We start from the raw sequence: 20,476 nt of genomic DNA, 5'->3' as shown, positions 1-20,476 counted from the left end.
CTCCTTGAGGCCACACAGTGGGGCAGTGGGAGCTGGCTGCAAAGCCTGAACTGATTCTTAGCAGTGTCCTTCCTGGAACCTCATACTGAAGTGAGGGCGTCTAGTCCTCAGTTCTGCCTCCACCCTCTGGACCCCAGTCTGTACATATAAAATGGACATAGCACTTTGGATCCCTGAATTGGCCTGTCATGGGCTTTGTCAGCATGGTGCCACTGCACAGGTGCAGGTTTTGCCTTTGGGAGACCTGGAATCTACCAACCTCTCTCCGAACCATGACCTGAGGCAAGGCACTCCTCTACAGTGATGGGGGATGCACTGTAGTCTGAATGGGGTGTCCCCCAAATTCATATGTTGAAAATCTAATGCCCAAGGTGATAGAAGCAGGAAGTGGGCCTTTGAAAGATGATTGGGTAATGAGAGTGGAGCCCCCATGAATGGGCTTCATGCTCTTGTAAGGGTCACAGAGCCGCCTCACTCCTTCTACCCTGGGCAGAGAGAGTGAGAAGTCAGAGGTCTGCCCCCCGGAAGAGGGCCTTTGCAGGAGTCCGACCATGCTGGCTCCCTGGCCTTGGGCATCTGGCCCCCAGATCTGTGAGGACTTCTGTTGTGTATAAGGTGCCTGCTCCATGGTGTCTTGTTACAGCAGCCTAATGGACAGGACAGACCGAGGAGCCCTGCCCTTTTGCAGGTTGTTGTGACCTGAGTCTGCAAAGCCACACTTGGGAAGGTGCAGAGCTACCTGCGAGTCAGGGCCAAAGTGGCACCATTTACCTGGAGCTTTCGTGGGTCCCCACACTGCCGCAGGACGGTCCTGTGTGACCAGCATGTCAGCCCATGTCAGCGGTGAGGGAGTGAGGCTCTGAGCAATGTGCCGATGGTCACACGGTCACCCAGCTGACAGTGCTCCTGCTGGAACCCAGGTCCGTCCGACTCAGCCTTCCCCAGAAGACATCATCTGCACAAGTGTCCAGGCCTGCCAGGCTGGGGGCGTCTTGAAGGAAGGCGCTCTGTCTTTTCTTTCCTTTCTTAGTTTGCCCTGGCTCTTAGCAACAGCTTGTTGAATGAATACCGTGGAGCGAGCGGCACTGTCACCCACCCTGTTGGTCAGGTCGCTGGTGTCCCTGCTCCCCTTCCTCATGTCTCCCAGGTCAAAGAACCCTGGGGAGGCCTGGCCTCCCCCACTCAGCAGGGGACCAAAGAACACAATGGAGCCACCGCTGCCTGCCTCTATCTTCTGGCCCAATTTTCCTTTTCTCCTCCTTGTCCAGGTCCACCAGGACCTCAAGGTCCACCAGGAATCAAGGGACAAGCAGGTGAGTAGGGGCTGCGTGTGTGCACTGGTGTACACAGCAGGCTTCCTCAGAGGCTGTGGAGGGCTGCACACAGACCTGCTCCAGAGCCTAAGCACCCGGCGGGGTGTGTGTGAGGCAGCCAGCCACGCGAGACCCTGACTGGGCCAGGGTGCTAGGAAGCACCCTGCATCCCTGGAAGAGAGGCAGAGCTGGGTGCTCCCATCTACTCCTGGTGCTGGGATCTCAAGCCTGGAAGCAGCACGTGGGAGAGCTCTCTGGTCCAGCAGGGGCTTGGCACATTCGCCTCCATTATGAACTAGCTCTGTGACCTTGAGAACATTCCCTCACCTTTCTTAGTTTCTTTGTTGTAAAATGGAGACAAAAGCACTGTAGAGAGTCGCTAGAGGACTAGAAATAATGAATAAAAGTCCATGATGGTGCCTTTTAGGCTGTAGCCTCAGCCCAGCTGCCTTATGAAAGTCCCCGGCCTGGCTGGGTGCAGAAGTAGGGACCCCGGCTGCCACCAAGCGTCAGAACCCGTGGACTGGCTCACTCAACTGCACTCTCCGCTCAAACCCTCCAAACTTCAAATCCCCGAACAGGTGGACACTGTCCAGATGTGAAGATGCAAAGACGGTTAGACATTACTAGAGAGAGCAGATGGGGTGTACAAGGAGCTAGAGTGACCCAGTCTCTACCCGCCAGGCCCCAGAGGCAGAAAGAATGCTCCACTGGTTACAGAAGAGGACTTGTGAGGAGGGAACACCTTTCTTGAAGAGCCCATCTTTGGAAGGAATTTTATGGGAGGGATCCAAATGAGTCTACTGCTCTATGACCAGCAGGGGCCGGGCCCCCACTCTGCACAGTTGTGCCTCTTCAGTGCCCACAGAGGGCATGGCTGTGCTCCACCTGCAGGCATCCCAGGAGAACACACAGCTCCCTGATGTGAGGTGAGCAAAGGACAGGAAAGCTAAAGCTAAGAGAAATGTGAGGGGGAACAGTTTCATGCCAGGCCAACTTATGACAGGTGGGGACACGGGCAGGGCTAGGAGCTCAGAGGAGAGAAGTGTGAGGGACAGAAGTAGGGGCCTGAGGTGGGCCTGGGGAAGGAGGGAGACTGCTGGCAGTGAGGCAAAATGGGGACTCAAGAAGGGGGACTTCAGGTATCTAGAATTCCCCCTTGATGGCAGGTACCATCTCTAGAGCAATGCTTTCAAGCTGTGGGGCATGGATGAGAACAATGTGGGGTACTTGTTCAAAATGCAGGTCAGACCCGAGATTCTGTTTCAAAGGCCCCACATGATTCTGACCCTGGCAGTTTGGGGGGCACAGTGAGAGGCACTGCCTGAGGGCTCTGGCCGTGATCTTGTCTCCTGCCCTCTTGAGGGTCCCTCCTGTGGCGGTGGCGCTAGCAGTCTTGGCTGCCATCCCCGCTCTGCTCCTGCTCACCTGTGTCACCAAGCATATTACTAAAACTACTGAGATTTAATTTCTTCAATTCAGAGAAGAATGGTAATTAAATTAAAATAATAATAATTGAATTATACATACCTAGCAGAACAGTAATAAGAGTTAGAGATTATATTTTAATCTGTCTGCCACATGGTAGGTGCTAAATAAAGGGAAACCATTATTATTAGTAGTGTTAGCAATCTTGTAAGGTGGAAGGGAAGGACGTCAGTTCCAAGATCAGACAGACCTCAGTTCTAATATGGTTCACTAGCTGTGTGACCTTGGGAAAATGACTCAACCTCTCTGACTCTCAGGTTACTCACCTATAAAAGGGGGACAATAATAATAGCAGCCTTCAATGAGGATTAATTACAACAGGAATATAATTACAACAGGAATATAATATACAAACAGGAATTCCTATTTGTATCAGCAAATAGGAATTATTTATAAGAAACTACAGATGCTTGCCCTCACGAAGAGAGCCCTTAAAGGGCTGTGTCAGCCAGCCTCAAAAAATAGAAAGGCCCTTGTGGAAGAGAAAATAAACTCACTCTGGTGGTGCCCAGAAGAAGAATGAGGACCCATGGGCAAAGGTTTTGGGAACCAGTTTCCCTGAGTTAAGGTAAGAGTGGGCAGACTCAGGTGTCAGGGGTTAACCCCTGCCGGGGAGGAAGGATTTGTGTGGAACCCTCCTTGGTGGGACTGAAGGCAGGGCCCTTGCACCAGCAGCCAGCTGGACAGTTGACTTTGAGGATGATCCCAAAGGTGGTCCTCTGTGGTCCCTTTGCAATGAGGAAGGGAGGCCCAGACTTTGTCAAGGCAGCCATGTGGAGTCTGAGCCATACTGGGTCCCATCCCACGCTGACCCACTGCCATACACCGAGGCAGCAAATCCACACACAGACTCAGACCTGGAAATGCTGCAAATGGCAAGCAGAAATGCAATGGTTTTGATTCTTCAGAAGTCAGGACTCCAACCTCCCCTTTCTCTCCTCAAATTTCCTTTCCCATGATCACAAGATGTCTCTTACTCACTGCTTGCCCAATCTACTGCTGGCAGAGACAGGGCTAGCCAACCAAGGGAGACCTGCCCAGTGGTATTGAGATTCTCTGTTCTCGGCCTCAGCAGATGGGTAATGCCAAGGAAGTGAAGTTCAGGAGACACATCTATTTTCCTCACTTCACCTCCAGCTGTGATGGGAATGTTCTGAAGTCAGAACCAGCAGTGATTCGTCAGTTGGATCCAGATTCTGGCCCTTTTACTAACACAGCCCCACTTCCCCAAGTTGTCCCTTCTGATGGAAACATGGAAGTTACAGCCATTCAGACCACTCTATCCCAGACCCTGCTCAAAAACCTTTATGCAGCCGAGTAACTGCCATAACATCACAGTCTGGCCTGGCTGGCTCAGAGCAAGAGGGCACCAACAAACTCCCTCAGGGAAATTACTCTTGGTCCCTTCTAACAAGTGCCATTGGGCCCTTCTGCCAAAGTGAACCCTCTGCATGGCCAAGAAGGACCTTCTTTGCTGCTTATATCTGAGGCGACATGAGGTCTCACCTGCGACCCAGGTCTTAGGGGTCTTTTGTTTCCCGCCAAGGAATAGTCCTCCTTCAGGGATCCAAACATTCTCATAGAATCTAATTCCCAAGCCTTGGCCCTGACATCACTCCAAGCTTAGACCCAGAAAGGTTTGAATGACACATGTTTCTTTCTCTGGGCTTCAGACCATTTTGTCAACTTCCCAATTCACAAGAGAAGGCCTGCATCCTTCTGAACTCTAGGAAGCTAATTAAGTGGAGCCTTTTAACCAGATTCCATCCCAAAAAACCAGTCCCAGGGCCTGAGCTCCAGAGCTGCTCCAATGGGACTTGGACTTCCCCAGCTTCCTGAATACCCGCCAAGCCAGTGGGTTACTGATGGGCAGACCCTGCGCGGTGCGGCTGGCAAGGGCTGGGCAGCCCTCTCCTTACAGTTTGAGAAAGGGTTGCTGAGTCCTGCCTTGTGAAGAGCCTCCCTCAATTGATATGCACCTAGCAGCGGCAGAAAGGAGGAGGGAGCGACAGAGGACCTAGGAGAGGATAGGCTGGGATGCACCTCGAATGCTGATGACAAGTGGAAAACTTGAAACCTTGGGCATCAGGCTAGCCCATGGCTGAATTGCTGGCAGGAACACAGTGTGCTGCAATGTTTTTCTCTCCATCAGTTCCTCAAAGTTCTATTCTCAGCATCTGGGATCTGTTTTCTGGTATATTCAAATTTCAGTGTAGGAGGCTTAAAAAATAAATTCCCCAAATGCAAATAACACTACGAGCCGGGCAGCATGGCTTGAGTCTGAGCTGTGGTCCCTCCCACGGGGACCAGGGCACTGACCAGAGCCCCAGAGCCTGGCTTCCAGGCCTTCTGCTGCCTCTCAGCCAGGCCAGGTCCCCTTGACCACATTTCATGAGTTTATGTCTTTTCTCAGGGACAGGGTGGCATGCTCCTTGAGGGTAACCATCATACCTTCCAAATATTATGAGCACCAAGTAGGAGCTCAAGAAGTCTTAAGTTTGGAATTCGGGTGGGATGGGAAGTGTCAGAGTGGGATCTGGTGGCCAGGTTTGCCCTCCTCCCATACATAACCACGACCCCTTGGATTTTCAGGAAGCAAGGGGGAGAAGGGCACCAAAGGAGACACAGGGGCCATGGGACACCCTGGAGCCCAGGGGAGTAAAGGCGACTCAGGGGATCCAGGCTCCCCAGGTAAGAGGTTGTGTAGTCAGGTCCACGCCTCTATGTGTTCCCTTTTTTCCTGGTATGCTGAGCTAAAGGGGGGAAAAAAGCCCTAAAAGTCTTTCCTCATTTTAGGTGTGGCTGGAAATCCTGGAATCAAAGGTGATCAAGGTAAGAACTGTGGAAATCAAGGTAACATCCTGCTACCACTGTCCCTGGGCAGGACATGGCTCCCCTGTCTTTTATTTCATTGTGGTATTAACCTAGACTATCCGGGTTTCCTAAAACCTGGCTTCTCCTAAGAGGAACAGAGCAGCAAGATTAGTTGATATTCTTCTTTAGAGCATCACCCCCCTCTGTTGCCCAGGGGGATGGTGGAGCTGAACATCCAGAGCTCCTAGTAAGTCCATAAGCCCCAAACTCTGCAGCATGAGTGGAAAATATTAGTAAATTACAGAAATTGTAATTTTCCTGCCACTAAAAGGACAAGTTCATGGCTTCTAAAGACAGATGTTTATAGCTGCCCAGGGAACATATAAATGTTAAGAGGTACACGTCTCATTGCTGAGAACAAAGATGTGTTGAGAGGGTGGGCAGCCAGGCCCTCTGCCAACCTCCTCTAGCCTTGCAGTCATGACTTAACTTTCAGGACAACTTGGAGTGAAGGGTCTTCCAGGCCCTCCAGGTGCGACAGGACCCCCAGGTGCCAAGGGTGAGCCTGGCAGCACTGGTTCTATTGGACTAACAGGTGAGATCCTCGGTCCCATGGTGGGCATGGGGAGTTATGTCTGAAGATCCACACAGACCGACCCTCATGGCCCATGGGGCATCTGTTGCACAGGACCACCAGGGAGCCCCGGGAGTCCAGGAGCCAATGGTGTAAAAGGAAGCAAGGGGGACACAGGTAACAGAGGGTGTGGGTATGTGGGTGGGTTGCTGGATGTCAGGGATAGATGGGGTGCACTGCCTCTCAGTGGGCCCATCAGAAGGAGGCAGAGGATCTCCTATGCTCTGGACCCTGAGACATTCTAATTAAGGAGGATATTTTCCTCTGCCAGGACCTTTTTAACTTAAGATGCTGGGCTGTCCTTCTCTACTAGGATTCCTGGAAGGCCTCCAGTGCTATGATCCAACCTCCAACATACAGAGGAGAGTAGTACTCCTCGCCCACATCACCTCTTGGCTTGCTTTCCAGCTGTGTGCATAGTTTCCTCCTCTCCTGAAGACCTGCTGTGGAGCCCCAAGGGCTAGGGCTCTGTCTTCTGGCAGGAGGTTTTGAGAAACCCCTAACACATTCTCTCAGTGGGACTCACACTGGGAGGAATGACCCACAGTAACTGAATTCATAGAGACTAGTGTATAAACCATCATCCAACTTAGTCTAGGTTACAAACTGTCATGTCAACTTAGTTTACTTTATAAACCATTGTACCAGCTTATTCAAGGTTTTAAACCATGAAACCAATGTGATATACTTTATAAGCCACAATTCTAATTTTAACCAGTCACTAAATTAATCTGGGCACCTACAGTAGTTTAGAAAATCTGGGCCATGTGTTGGGTGTTGGGCCCGCACGATGCATAAGACCTGTTCCTGCCCTCAGACAGACAGGTTGGTGCAAGAGACAGGCAGACAGACTGTGTCAAGCACACTCTGATGTGGGCTTTGGCATAAAGAACTGTCACATGCCATTCAGAAGCTAGGTTCTGGCCCAGAGGGGCTATAGCAGTGCAGGGTTGTGAGGAAGGGCTGGACATCTGCCTAGGGTGTCTGTGGACAACCTGCCACAGTGCCCTCCTCTGCCAGAGCAGAAGATCATGCTGTGTTGACAAACTGGATGCCCTCATCCCCAGGCCATATACTGATCCATACCAGGACAGGTCTTCTCAGTTCTCATTGGTCAAGGGGTTAACAGATTGACTGATTGATTGATTGATAAATTCCTTAAACAAATGTGTCTTAAGTCTGTTAAATGCTTTAGGTTCACAGTAGCCCCAGTCTGGCGGGGGGTGGCAGAAGGCAGACCAGTGCAGGCAGGGGTTATGTAGAACTTGAGTTGAATCTTGGAGGATGAGTGGAGCTTGGCCATGTGGAGGAAGGGAAGAGGAGCCTAGAGCTAGTGAAGTCAAGGAGGAGTGAGGGGTTTCTCTATAGGCTGGTGTCCCCAGGATCTAAGGTTGGGACATGGAGGCAGGTGAGGAGTTCTGGCCAGAGGGATGAGTGGGGTCACCTCCTGGTGTGCCTTGGACTCTGGCCCTTGCACCTTTGGGGCTTTCCTTAAGGTGGCTGGGAGCCATGGCACCATCATCCCTAACATTTGCTACCCTCCCCTTCCACCCAGCTTAGGGCTGGTTCCTTTTTCATGGATCATGTGTCAGGGTGGGCAGGAGATCTGCTGCCTGATGCCATGTAGATGCTACCTGAAGGCCAACAGGAAGTTCTTCCCTTCTGGAAAAGCCCCATCTTGGTGTGGTGTTCAGATGTCCCTGACTTGTTATCTGGCTCCTTCTAATTTTATATTTCCATCTTCCTTGGTCCCAGATCTTAGGGAGTCTCACTTTGGGACCTGAGACTGTCTTGACCTTGAGTTTTCTGCTTGGCTTCTTAGAGATGCTGACTTTCATCCCTCAGTTATAAACAGGGGATCTCCCCTAAGTGATCTGCCCCCCACCATTGCCAGACTAATGGTTCTTGACTAAGCAAGGATATGGGAGTAAACCATGATTTTACCTACAAGGGGCACTGTGCCCACTCCCCAAGCCCCCAGGCTTGTCTCCCACTCTCAGGGGGTTAGGAATCTGGTCCTACATGCCTCCTGCCAGAGTTTGTATCATAAGAGCAGCTCCTGACAATGAACATTTTTGTGATAACCAATGGCATCAGCATTCTTGTTAGTGCAATTTCACAGTCACTTGCCCAAAGCCAAGTAACCAGTAAGAGACATAGCCAAGGTTGCAATCCAGGCTTGGCTGACCCAAAGCTTAAGTCCTTAATCCATCATACTCTATCATGCTGTCTTCCTCCCCAGACAACCAGAGAGAGCCCCCTACCCCTATCAGGGCGCTCTGATAAGTGATACCTTCTCCCTCAATCCCAGGCCCAGAAGGATCACAGCAGAAACTGCAGTAGCTTCTTCCACTCTTAGAAGGAAACACGAAGCTCTCAGGCCCTATTATGGCTCTTCGTTATTTACCCAAGACCCCATTTTAGCGCCAAGACCTTTGGCCCACAGTCTAGTAATCATTTCAACTCCACCCTCCAGCCCTTGGATGTTGCTGAGCACCTCTGCAGGGATCTCCATCCGTCAGGCCTAGTGATGAACACCAACCAGCAAATTCTAAGGGTTATTCCTTAATTCCAGCTGACCAAGCAAACATGATGAATTACATTTTCAGTTTGGAGCTTGTAATCATTACAAATGATGTAAAATTGCATGTTTCCCGCACAAATCCAAATGTTTGTCTTGATCAAATAGCTGATGGTCCACATGGACATCTCAGAAGGGAATTCCCATAGAAATATAATGTGGCTTATTATAGCCAGGTCTATATATCATTCTTAAGTCCTAGGTTAATGAACTTTTGGAGAACTTAGATTTCTGAAGTGGGAGAAGGAGGGGTGAATGGTGAGCAGTAGCCAGACCTTCTCATCATAGAAGATAAGGCATACTTTTCAATGCCAGGACATCGGTATTCCCCAAACTAGAGGTACTATAGTATCTGCCTAATTTTGATTACATCAAGACAGTTTTTCAAATTGATGAATTTTCCACTTTGTAAATAAAATCATTAATCTCTCAAAACACTATCTACCTGCCTTGGATGAAAACAGTGAAATTTCAGTGCACTGGCTTGACCTGAGTAACAGCTAGATCTCACTGTTATTTATTAGTTATGAAAAGAAGTAAGAGGTCTGTTTATTATTAATGATGCCTCTGGGTCAGTCACTGTGACTGGGAGTTTACTCCCAGGATCATAGTTCACCTACCCACACACCTGAGTTTCACCATCTGTGTCTTACGTCTGCGGCAGCAGGGTCTCCCAGAGAGCAGACCTTTCCATCAGGATCTCACAGTTAATATACACGTAATCTGAGAGCTAATTCCAAAGCCTGATTCCAAAGTTGTGTTTTTCCAGATTTTGTTGTATAGAATAACAGAGTGTAGGACTCAAGAGAAATCAGAGTTGCCTTTCTCCTCCCTCATGCGCCCCCACCGCCACTCCACAGTAGATAGAATAAACCTTCCTGCTGTCGGGAACAGTCACTAACCACCAATTCCAGTGGAATGTTTCCCCTTGTTCACACCTCTTGAAGGAGAGATTCCATCTCAGATTAAAGATAGTGAAGGGGAAACTTCTCCTTCTGTTGGTAAGATAAACTTCACAGTTTATTAAGAAGGGCATTATCACTCAGAACTTTCTTCAGTTGTAATTTCCTTCACCATTCACAAAACAGGGTTTTATCAAATCACCCAAATTCAGTTTTTTCTAACCTTAGATATTTCAAATGACTGCAAAATCATTTGATTTTGCAAAAACAAAAATAAAATCACAACAAAACTAATTCAGCTTTAAATTCCATGGCCATTTTGAAAAGTCATGTTTGTTTGAAAATGAGGAAGGACTCATTTCAACTTGGAACCATGGTATTTCTGTTTCCTCCATTCCCACCTCATGAAATAATGTTAGAAGCAGCCAAAGCACTTAAATTCCAGAACACCAACCCAATCAGAAATCCTGCATCTCAAATGCCTTCATGTCTAAAATATAACAAGAATCTGAGTTTTGTATGTCCTTTTATTTTGTTCTTGAGGCAAAGCCAAAGTGCAAATAACTTGAAGTCTGTTTTCTCATCTATATTTTAAGACATTATATTTTAAAGATAAGCAACAAAGAATATTCTGTAACAACAATAAAGTCCTATATCATGAAGATAATTTCTGTTAATTCTATTCCCCGTATCTAAGTACTGAGTTAGTCCAAAAATTTATTAAATTTTACCAAATCATATTACTAAATTATCACTTATAGAGTTTTTTGGTCTCCTATCCATTATTTTACTTCTTGCCACATGGTTCAGTTTGTCAGTCATTAAATCAATCCTAAATTTGCCAAGCTGCACTTAGCCTATAAATTAGGATGGTATTTAAGGAAGTTGTTTAATATACTGAAAATTTCTATATTAAATCAGTTGGGAGACCCAGTCTCAATTTAGGCTTGCCACCGACTAGCTAGATGACAGTGGGTCAGTACTTAGCCTCCGTGGGCCTTGGTTTCCTTGCTCTGTGCAATGTGAGGAGTAGTCTAGAGTAATAGCTAGGTCCCTGCTAGCTTGACAACACTCTGGGTTTGAAATAGGGAATTTCACCCTGGAGCAAGAACATTCTAAGATTTTAGGCAGAACACCAGCTGAACAATAAGCAATAGGAAGGCAAGCTTTCTAACTAAATGATTTTCTTGGGAGAAAATCCTTTCTCTAGATAAACACCTTCCAAATAAGTATTTTGGGCCCTCCCAGCTGGATAAGTCTGTGATACCCAAGGAAACCCCATTTGCTTGTGATCAAACGGAAAGGTCCGACATTCATCCACTTACCCATTTAGCTTTACAACGTGTTCTTCTAGATCTTATTTTTCAGCCATTTCTTCCTCTCCCTGATTCAGTCAGGATGCTGCCTGGGTTTATAGTGAATTACCAGTCCCTCAGTCAATTAGTCAATGCACAGCCGCTTGGCAACCACCCTCTTAGAGTCCAGGCAGGCTTGGAGAGAAATCACACAAAGCTCAATGCCAATTTCCTCTCCTTGAAGAGGGAAGTTTTGAAGTCAAAACCAGCACTCAGCTGTAGAGTCTCAGATCTATCCCAGAACCAGTGGAGCAACAACTTCTGGGGCGAGCCTGCAAACTGCTTTTGCACAAGCTGTGTGCCAGGGCCGCTGCTGTACACACTAGTTTGACTACTCTTTTAGGGGCAAGGACTGGCCCAGGACAGGCTGCAAGTGTCTTTGGAACCAGGCGGTTGGTCCCAGTAAACTCCAAGAGGGCATGAGCTGGCATGCCGGGGACATGGCAGCTACAGAGCCCAGTGGGAGGCTCAACACAGGCCACAACCCCAAATTCACTACTTGCTCCCTGTGTGACTTGGCTAAACCTCCAGCATCTCCGAGTGCAGACTCCCTCCTATGTAAAGAGGGAGATGGCACTACCTTGTGAGGCAGCTGGGAGAAGGAACAAGGAGATGAATGTAAAGCCCCCGGCCAGGAGCCTGGCACAGTGTAGGCAGCAGCAGATGTTGAGTGCTCAGGGTATGAGGGGCTGTCAAGGAAGGTGTGAGAAATGAAACAGGGAGTGTAAGGCCCAGGGGACCATTGACCTAGTGATTAGGGGCTTCCCTGTGGTTCCTCTCTGTACAGGGTGTAGGTCATTCATTGCTTTGGAGATAGCTGAAAAGACACACTTCCTTGGGAGGGGGAAGTAAGGAAAAGTCACAATGTCTGGGGTCCCTGAGCCTTGCTTGCAGGGATAGGCTATTAGAATAGGAATTTCTGCAATGTGACACCTTTCAGGAGGCAGACAGAGAGGACCAAGAGTCCAGATATGGACCATTTTTCTATCCAATAAGAACCAAAGACATGTTTCCAAATGTGGCTTCTCCTCCCTAACCTTGACACATACAATTCAGAAACAGGTAAGCAAAGAGAAAATGTCTGTCACCTTCGGCAGCCTCAGGTCAACAGAAAACATTTACAGGGCTTGCTGGGCAGCAAACCTGGAGCTCAGGCAAGGGCTTCAGCCCCAGTGTCTGAGGCACTCTGGGAGTGGAGACAGGATGGGGAAAGACAGACACATGCAAACGGGGTTCATGGAGTCTTTGTGGCACCATGTATTGAACAAATGCCAGGTGTGAGGTTCAGTATCAGATGCAGACTCATGGCTGACTCAGGAGACTCAGAGGAGAAGAGTGAGGCCCAGGGAGGAGGACACCTCGTCCCGGGTCACAAAGGTGGATGCAAGGCTGTCTGACTGTAACCACTTCGCTGCCTTGCAAGGAAGTGTGCCAGCCATGGGTGAGGCCACAGAAGGCTTCACAATCAGACACACCTGCCATGTTAGCAGGTTTCACAGGCTTGATCCACGTTCTCCAGGGAAGCCAAAGGAGTAAGGCATTCTAAATAGAGGAACCAGAGCATGCACTAATGGCCTGGTGGGCTGGGCCTGCCAGCCAACATCTGATCTTAAAGGCACCTCCAGCACTTACAAGAAACTCTCTGAGCCTCAGTCCTGTCCCCATCCCTAAAATGAGAGGCTGAGCTAGCTGCCCCCTTAGACCCTCACAGTGCTTCCTGCATCTCTTGGTACCAAGAGACACTGGGACCTCTGACCCTGCTCCCAGACAGTGCCCACCCTTAGGCAAGTCATCTGAAAGGCTGGGGATCCAGGCCTCCCCTTGCTTGTTATTCCAAGAAGGGGTCCTGAAGAGGCCCACCAGGCCCCTCACCTGCTCTCCATTGACCAGAACACAGCAGGTGCTGAGGAAAGTCAGGAATTGAAGGGGAAGATAGGAACTTCCTCAGGGGCCAACTTACCCCTGGCAGTGAGGGTGACTGAGCTCCCTGTGGTTCTGGTGATCACTGAGGGGTGAGCCTTTGGTTAGGGCTGAGCCTGTGGTAGGGAGGGACCCCAGTCAAGGGCATGGTAATGAGCACAGCTGCAGATAAACAGCTGTTTGCATCCTCATTGTCACCTCCAGTAACTATTACTTCACTGTCAATAATGACCTTTCATTTCCCCAGGTTTGCATAAATGTCTTAGAGAATCTTGTCTCTCTGCAAAAAAAAATCAGTGCTGGCACTTAAAATCGAGAGACCATGATGTTGCTAAACTAATACATTATTATCCCACAAGGACCCAGCATGATGCTGGGGACAGTGGGCCTTCTGTGAAAGTGAGCAAAGGGATGAGTGGGTGAAAGGGAGTCAGGCAGGCAGGAAGGGAGGGAGGGGGGCAGGGAAGTTGTTTCACATTAGAACTACAATTAGGATCATCACCAATGATTGCAGATTATTTTTCCATTTTCTGGACAGGAGACCCTATAGCCACATGAATCTTTAGGTACACTAAGGCCACAGTGAAATAAACCAACAAATGCTATATGGAACACCTGCTCTGGGTGAGGGTCCCTGAAGCTCTTGGTAGCCACTGAGTCCCCTCCAGTCTTTTGGAAATAAAGATAACTTTATTTTCAAAACATCTCTCAATTCTTTTGCAGTAAAAGGTACCAGGAAGGAATGGAATTGGATTTAGGCACCAAGTCTAAAGATTATTCCTGAACAAAAAAGGCCAGCCTGTGAATCTAGGGTCTGTCTGCCTATCTAACCCAGACTCATCTGATACTCATCCAATTTCACCCCAATGTGTCCCCATTTATCTGCAGGCTGTCTCCTTTTATGCTCTGGTAAAGAGGCTTTAAACAATTGTGAAGAACCAATGTATCTTTCCATCTGAATTAATCAGACAAAAGGTAGAGGTTGTCTAAGATTAAAAGCGTATAATATCTAAGGTTTTATTATCTTCTCCCCTCTCTTGTATTTTGATCTTAGGACTTCAAGGACAGAAAGGAACAAAAGGAGAATCAGGAATTCCAGGTAAAGGGCCAGCTTCATTTTAATTTCTCAGAATGCTGAGCAGAAAGGCTTGTGCTCCGAGGGCTGGTTGGGGTGACTTTGAACGTGGTGCTGTAACCTTTCCCCCAAGGTGGCCTGGGTCCAAGCCATTTGAGGCTAATACTCTAGGGCTCTGTCACATAAGACTCAAATTCTGCCCCTGGAAAACCTGGGCGATGACAAAGACTCAGTGACTGATGAGGTGTGGAGCGAGGGACAGGGGCTGAGGGTGCTGGAGTGTGAAAAATGCCAGGACAGCTGGAGGTCAGGTGGTGGCTCAGGCCCTGGAGCTGGGCAGCCTTCCCCTCCGAGTCCCAGGCCGGCTCCTAGGCCTCTGTCTGCTTCACCGCGTCGGCTCTGGTCCACCTCCATCTCACACTGGCTCCCCATGCCCCGCCCCCTCTTCTCCCTGCAGTTTCTCACTAGACTATTTTTTTAAGTTCTTTTTTTGTTTTGTTTTCTTATTTTTTATTTCTATGTTTTTCTGTTTACTAGACTGTTATTATCATCCTTGGCTTACTAAGCCCTTGTCTGTAGCTGGTCACACTGCCTGGCAGTTTTAGTGTTTCTAGTCTCCTCAAGAGCCCTACCTTAATGAGTGCTAAAGCGAATTCTCAGACAAATTCCTCCAGCAATCTTTCTTCCTCACGAGCTGGATATTCTATCCCGATTTTAACTTCCTAAAGGAGAAATGGAGGCCTAGAAAGTTCTAGGAACTCTTCGCGAGTTCTATCATGTTCTCCCAGTGTGGCTAGAGCTTCTACACAATTATGTTGTCCAATGAAGACCAACAAATGCTGGGATTCTGTCAGCCATTTTCACCTGCAGGTTCTCAGCCAGCCACAGGGGAGTTGGGAGATCAGTTTCACACCCCTCCATCTACAGCTGGACCAAGGACACAGACTAAATAGCCATTCATGGGGGAAGTGTGAGTTAAGGACAACTCATTCATTAGACACCAAGGTGCTTGGTCCCCTTAGGACAGCAGAGCAAAGCATCTGAGGGAGGTGGTCTCTCTCCTCTCCAGGCCCTGCAGGCATGAAAGGAGAAAAGGGGAGCCCAGGCCTGGCAGGCCCCAAGGGTGCCCCTGGACCAGGCGGCCAAAAGGGAGAACTAGGAGTGAAAGGTAAGGGCTTTGCTTCTGATTTATGGGTTCTGAGGGGAGGCCCTGTTGTAAGGGGTTTGGGAGTTTCCAGAAGTAGAAGGGTAGAGGTATGCTGGTTCAATGGACAAGTACTGAGCTGGGATTGCCCTTGGCATGGAGCATACAGAATGAACAGGCACAGTTGGGCATTCAGATGGGCAGATGCAGAACATGTGCCTCCACCTGCCCAGCATGTCCCCTGCCACTCCAGTTTCTATGACCAACTGTGTCTTTCCAATGAAGAAGATGCCTCTGATTCCATGTCTCTACCTGTTAAGAGTCTCTGGCTAATATAGCTAAATTCTGTTATAGCTTAGGCCCATTTCTGCTGCTCGACCATTGGTGCCCATGGCACACCTAGCCCCCAGGTCACCAGCAAGGCTGGAGGAGATAATGTGGCCTCCTCCCCACTCCCTTGCCCTCTTCCTCACTGCTGGCAAAGGAGGGTGAGGGGATCCTGGCTTGGCTTCCTTCAAACTGTGTGGTTTTACTCCTCATGACAGGATCTCCTGGGCCACAAGGAATAAAGGGAGAAAAAGGTCAAAAAGGTAATTGCTATTTCTAGTCTCTTTAGAGTCAATGCTATACATAAAAAGGGTGTGCATGGTGTCAGGGGAGGCTTTGGTTTTCACAGAAATTCCTCATCTGGGGGAAGAACTCTTAGGTCCCTCCCTTGAAGGAGCCTGCCAGGAACACAGCCACACTGCTGCCTGCCTGCCTCCCTCCTTCCTTCTCTCCTCTTCTCCCCCCTCTCCTTCTTCCCTTTCTTCCTTTTTCTCTCAACTTTTCTGTTTTTTCTCTCTATAACACAACGCAAGATGTGGTCAGCCAGATTTGCAAGCTCAGCCCACAAGTCCCCTCCCCGTGGCCCAGTGCCTGCAGGCCCACGTGCACAGAGGCTGCTCTGGGTTGTGTTGGCGCCAGAATGTGGGACCCTCCTGGCTTTGGGGACAGCCAAGCAGGCGGGTTTCTTTTGCCTAACTATAGAACTTTCAAACATGGAGAAGCAGTGGTTGCATTCACACAAGCCCTGGGGTGCTTTCCTCACCTCACCTGTGTGTGCTTCCACCCAGGCTCAGGCTTTGCATCTGTCAGGATTATTGGCACCAGGAACCGAGGCCGGGCTGAAATTTACTATAATGGTGCCTGGGGCACCATTTGCGATGATGGGTGGGACAGTCTGGATGCCACGGTCTTCTGCCGCATGCTGGGTTACTCTGCAGGAAGAGCCCTTACCGGCGTGGGAGCTGGTAAGTCCGCACTGGGAGCCTCTCGCCTTGAGGTGCCCCGACATGGGCTTTCTCTCCCTTGGGGTATTGGCACCCTTTGGTTGCAAGTGACTCAGCGTGATTTGAATGAAAAGAAAATGATGGGTTCAAGCAACTGGAGAGTGTCTGCAGCTCAGGGCCTCAAGCTGACATCCTTCCAGTGTGGGGGAAGATGACCAGGAGAAAGGTGGCCTCTCTTCCCCAACAGTGACAGCAAAGACTTGGTTGGGGTTCTGGATGGCCTGGCTTGGGTCAATGTCTGCTCAGACCTGGCAGGACAGGCAGATAGGCGTTCATTCCAGCTATCTGGAAACCAAACGACTGGGCTGTGATCATCTTTAAGGAGAAGGTATGAAGGGAAGAGAAAACAAAACAGAGTGGGAGCTTCTGAAATCAATTCTGGAAGATGCCCTGGGCAGCTAAAGACTCAGCCTGTGTCTTTCAGCAAAAGGTTCCAACTTTCAACGAAGAAGTTACATCCCCAGGCTGAGACAACCTTTTGGCTGTAATAGCTGAGCTGGCAGGGATGATAAGCACCTTGCTACTGCTCCCATCCTCTAATGCTCTCTGTTCTTACTCCACCCCAAAGTGCATATCTACTTCTTAATCTGAGCTCAGTGGATTCTAAAACACCTTTAAAATAGGCATTTTCCTTGTATAGATTAAGCCTACATAGTTTGTCACACTATACTGTAAATTACTGTAATCAAATACAGATCCTCCTGGGGTTACATCTGTATAAACCCATCATAAGTTGAAAATGCATGTAGTACACATACCTACTGAGCACCACAGCTTAGCCCAGCCCACCCTAAACATGCTCAGAAAACTTACAGTAGCCTACAGTTGGCAAAATCATCTAACACAAAGCCTATTTTATTATAAAGTATTGAATAGCTCATGTATTTGATTGAATCCTGCACTGTAAGTGAAAAACAGAACTGTTGTAGGGGTGCAGACGGTTGTGAGCGTGTATGTCATTGACCTTGTGACCATGCAGCTGACTGGGAGCTGTGGCTCACTGCTGCTGCCCAGCAGCATGAGAAAGGATTGGACTGCATATCATTACCCTAGGAAAAGATCAGAACTCAAAATTCGAAGTACAGTTTCTACTGAATGTGTATTGCTTTCTCACCATCATAAAGTAAAATCATATCAAACTGTCATAAATCAGGGATCGCCTGTAATCCAATTGTTTTCCTCTGAGCTCTTGATCTCCTCTCAGTTATATCAGGAGGGAGTAGGGTAGAAGAATGTATGATGCTTTAGAGCCTAGGACTGGCCTAGTTAAAAAGGTATTTGAAGAAGATGGATATGGCTGTAGTGAATTAATAGGAAAGAGAGAAGGAGATTTTAAGAAGTGAATCGATTAAGCATAAATACTTGGATAAGACTTTTGTTATCAAAGGGTAGAGAGCAGAATCATTCATGGAGAGCAGCCCAGTGTCAGCACCTTGGGCCTGAGTGGAAAGGAGAGAAGTGGCAGGTTACCCCTAGGAAAGGCCCCCAGTAGGAAGCCAGACAGATGGGCTGCTCTGTTTTGACCTGAACCCCTACTCTTCTCTCCCTCCTTGCTGTCTCTGTATCTAGGCACCGGGAATATCTGGCTGGATGATGTCGCATGTCAAGGGACAGAGGACACCCTGTTCACCTGCAATAAGAGTAACTGGGGCTCTCACAACTGCAACCACAATGAGGATGCTGGTGTGGACTGCAGCTGACCTTGCACAGCTCTTTAACACTCTGCTTCCAAGGTGTCTGCAGGCAAAGACACTCAGCCCACTTGGGGGAAGGCCAGCATTCTCTGAGGTGTTCCCTGGGAGGGGGTGAGCAGCCTCTGTCATGCCATCACTAATAAAGCTCAAAGTGCTATGTGGCAAGGTCACTGGCTATGGCTGCAATCACTATTACTGATTGACCAACTGAATTAAACCAAGAAGTTAAAGCCCTTGCTCTGAGCAACTTGGCTTCTTTTCATGGTTTTCCTAGGTTATACACTCTCTGCATGCATCACATGCTTCCTCTCTCTCTTCAGGCTTTGTAGATAGTTTTCATGAATGCTGAACCTGGGAGGGTGAGATGCATGTGTAATGTGACTTTCAGGTATCATCATTCACACTCCACCTGTGAGGAGATCAGTCTCAGGACATTAGGAAAATTGCCCAGGATCACTTGTAAATGGTAGAGCCAAAGTTAGAACCTAGGAGGAACAGTGGAAGGGCTGGGAGATGGGAGATGCAGCAGCTGCTGCTTAACTTCCACCAGGACCTCAGCACTTCCTCCCTCAAGTCCTCAACGAGCACCCAGAACCCAATATGCACTTTCTGAAGCTGCAGCTGCACAGTCGTTGCACCAGGGTCAGAGATGCCAGGGGACAGAAGAGCTGTGGACCTTCGTGGGGAAGGGGTGTGGGAAGGGCACTTGGAAGCTGGCTGTTTTAATTTGGCAGAAAACTCTATATAATCATTTACCTTTTTTGGCATACTGGGGTGGAGAAGTGGTGGGTCAGGGAGGAAAGAAAACATTTTAAATCATATCAGGGGTTCTCGGATATGATTTTTGCAAATATGTAACTCATGTGCCTTATCAGCACCTCTTTATCTCTCTAATTTTGTTGTCTGTTTCTTATCTTCCAAGGTTTTTTGCCCAAGGGAAGGAAAGGACAGATACTGTCTGAAACATCTCTCACATTGGAAGCTCAAAGCTGATTTCCTGAGCCTCTTTAGAACATGACAGCCATGAAAATAGAGTTGAAAGAAGAAACAATTTTCTAATTTTTTCCTTGTAGCTTATTGAAAGCCAAGCCTGGCTGACTTGATCATAGTGCTTTAAGTGAGGGAGGTCTGAGCTGCGCTTGTGGTGACAGCCCCTCATTGGTGGATGGGGGAAAAGGAAATGAGGAGACAGAAATAGAGCTGGAGGTCCTCCCTGGCAGTCACAGGCCCAGCTCCCCCAATCTGCATTTCCTGTCTCAGGAATTGAGTCCTTCAAGAATGATGCAGTGTGGGATCAGTTCCTGTCTAGGCACCACTTCCACCATCCTTAAGGATGTGCTGGCCAAAACCATGTGCTTTCTCTTTCTCTCTCTTTGTCTTTCTCTCTGTCTCTGTCTCTCTGTCTCTCTGTCTCTCTCTCTCTCACACACACACTACCCCAGGAACAAACAACTGTTTATAGGAACAAAATAGTCAAAATCTTTGCAGAGAGGATGGACCATCCCTCCCCGACAGCAAGGAAGCTCAGAGATGCTACTGCGGCTTGGCCACACCCAACACTTCCCTTTCTGGGCTTTGGTTCTCATCTCTTAGCTTGACTCTCCAACCTGTACTTTGAAAGTACACCTCTCTCCAGAGCTCTGATTATATCTGTTTACCAGCTGCCTCCGCATGGGTTCCTCAAAGGTCAGGCAGCTAAAGCTTGATTCATTTTCTGTCCCTCCTGTGTTCTCCATCTCAGCCAGTGGGTCCTTCCATCCAGTGTCCAAAACAGAAACCAAATGTCAAACACCAGTCCTTCCTTTCCCTTTCCTCTCTCTCACCATGCAGCAAGTCTCACTAATTCTAGCTCCCAAATGTCTCTCCAGTCCATCCAGTTCTATCTCTGCCGTCATGGTGGGCCAGGCCATTAGCACCAATGGCATAGATGCTTGGAACATCACCTAGTTAGTCTCTTTCCTCCACTACATGCCACCAACCACCTGTTCATTTGCCACACAGTAGCCTGAGAGAGCTTTAGAAATGACAAAGCTAACCAAGCCATTCCCTGCTTAAAGCCTTCAATGGCTCTGTATTCCTTTAGGCCATGGGCCAAACTCATCACATGGCTTACAAGAGTCCCTGAAGATACATCTCACACAATCCTCCAGCCACCTTGATGTTCCCTTTCCTATTACCTCCAGGGCTTTGCTCATGAAGTTTCTCTTCTAAAAAATCTCTTACAT

At 48.5% G+C, this 20,476-nt stretch overlaps 1 protein-coding gene across 2 annotated transcripts in view; it reads left to right on the top strand.

Moving 5' to 3' along the window:
- MARCO (macrophage receptor with collagenous structure) overlaps positions 1-19,302 on the top strand; it is a 39,724-nt gene extending 20,422 nt beyond the window's left edge. The window contains exons 4-14 of one of the 2 annotated variants that reach the window (XM_017643163.3): positions 1,269-1,313; positions 5,394-5,492; positions 5,598-5,633; positions 6,112-6,210; positions 6,304-6,366; positions 14,062-14,106; positions 15,152-15,250; positions 15,772-15,816; positions 16,342-16,518; positions 18,127-18,290; positions 19,174-19,302. In XM_017643163.3, coding sequence (XP_017498652.1) covers positions 1,269-1,313; positions 5,394-5,492; positions 5,598-5,633; positions 6,112-6,210; positions 6,304-6,366; positions 14,062-14,106; positions 15,152-15,250; positions 15,772-15,816; positions 16,342-16,518; positions 18,127-18,257 — 839 coding nt within the window. In that variant the 3' untranslated portion in view covers positions 18,258-18,290; positions 19,174-19,302. Of the gene's footprint in view, positions 1-1,268; positions 1,314-5,393; positions 5,493-5,597; positions 5,634-6,111; positions 6,211-6,303; positions 6,367-14,061; positions 14,107-15,151; positions 15,251-15,771; positions 15,817-16,341; positions 16,519-18,126; positions 18,488-19,173 lie in introns of those variants that run through there. The other variant, XM_037001109.2, reaches the window with a different exon arrangement.
- Positions 19,303-20,476: the final 1,174 nt, after the last annotated feature.

Source organism: Manis javanica, chromosome 7 (assembly GCF_040802235.1).
Source record: "Manis javanica isolate MJ-LG chromosome 7, MJ_LKY, whole genome shotgun sequence".
In the NCBI taxonomy this organism is placed as follows: domain Eukaryota; kingdom Metazoa; phylum Chordata; class Mammalia; order Pholidota; family Manidae; genus Manis; species Manis javanica.
Note: the sequence above shows the minus strand (reverse complement) of the source record. Positions and strands in the feature narration are given on the sequence as shown.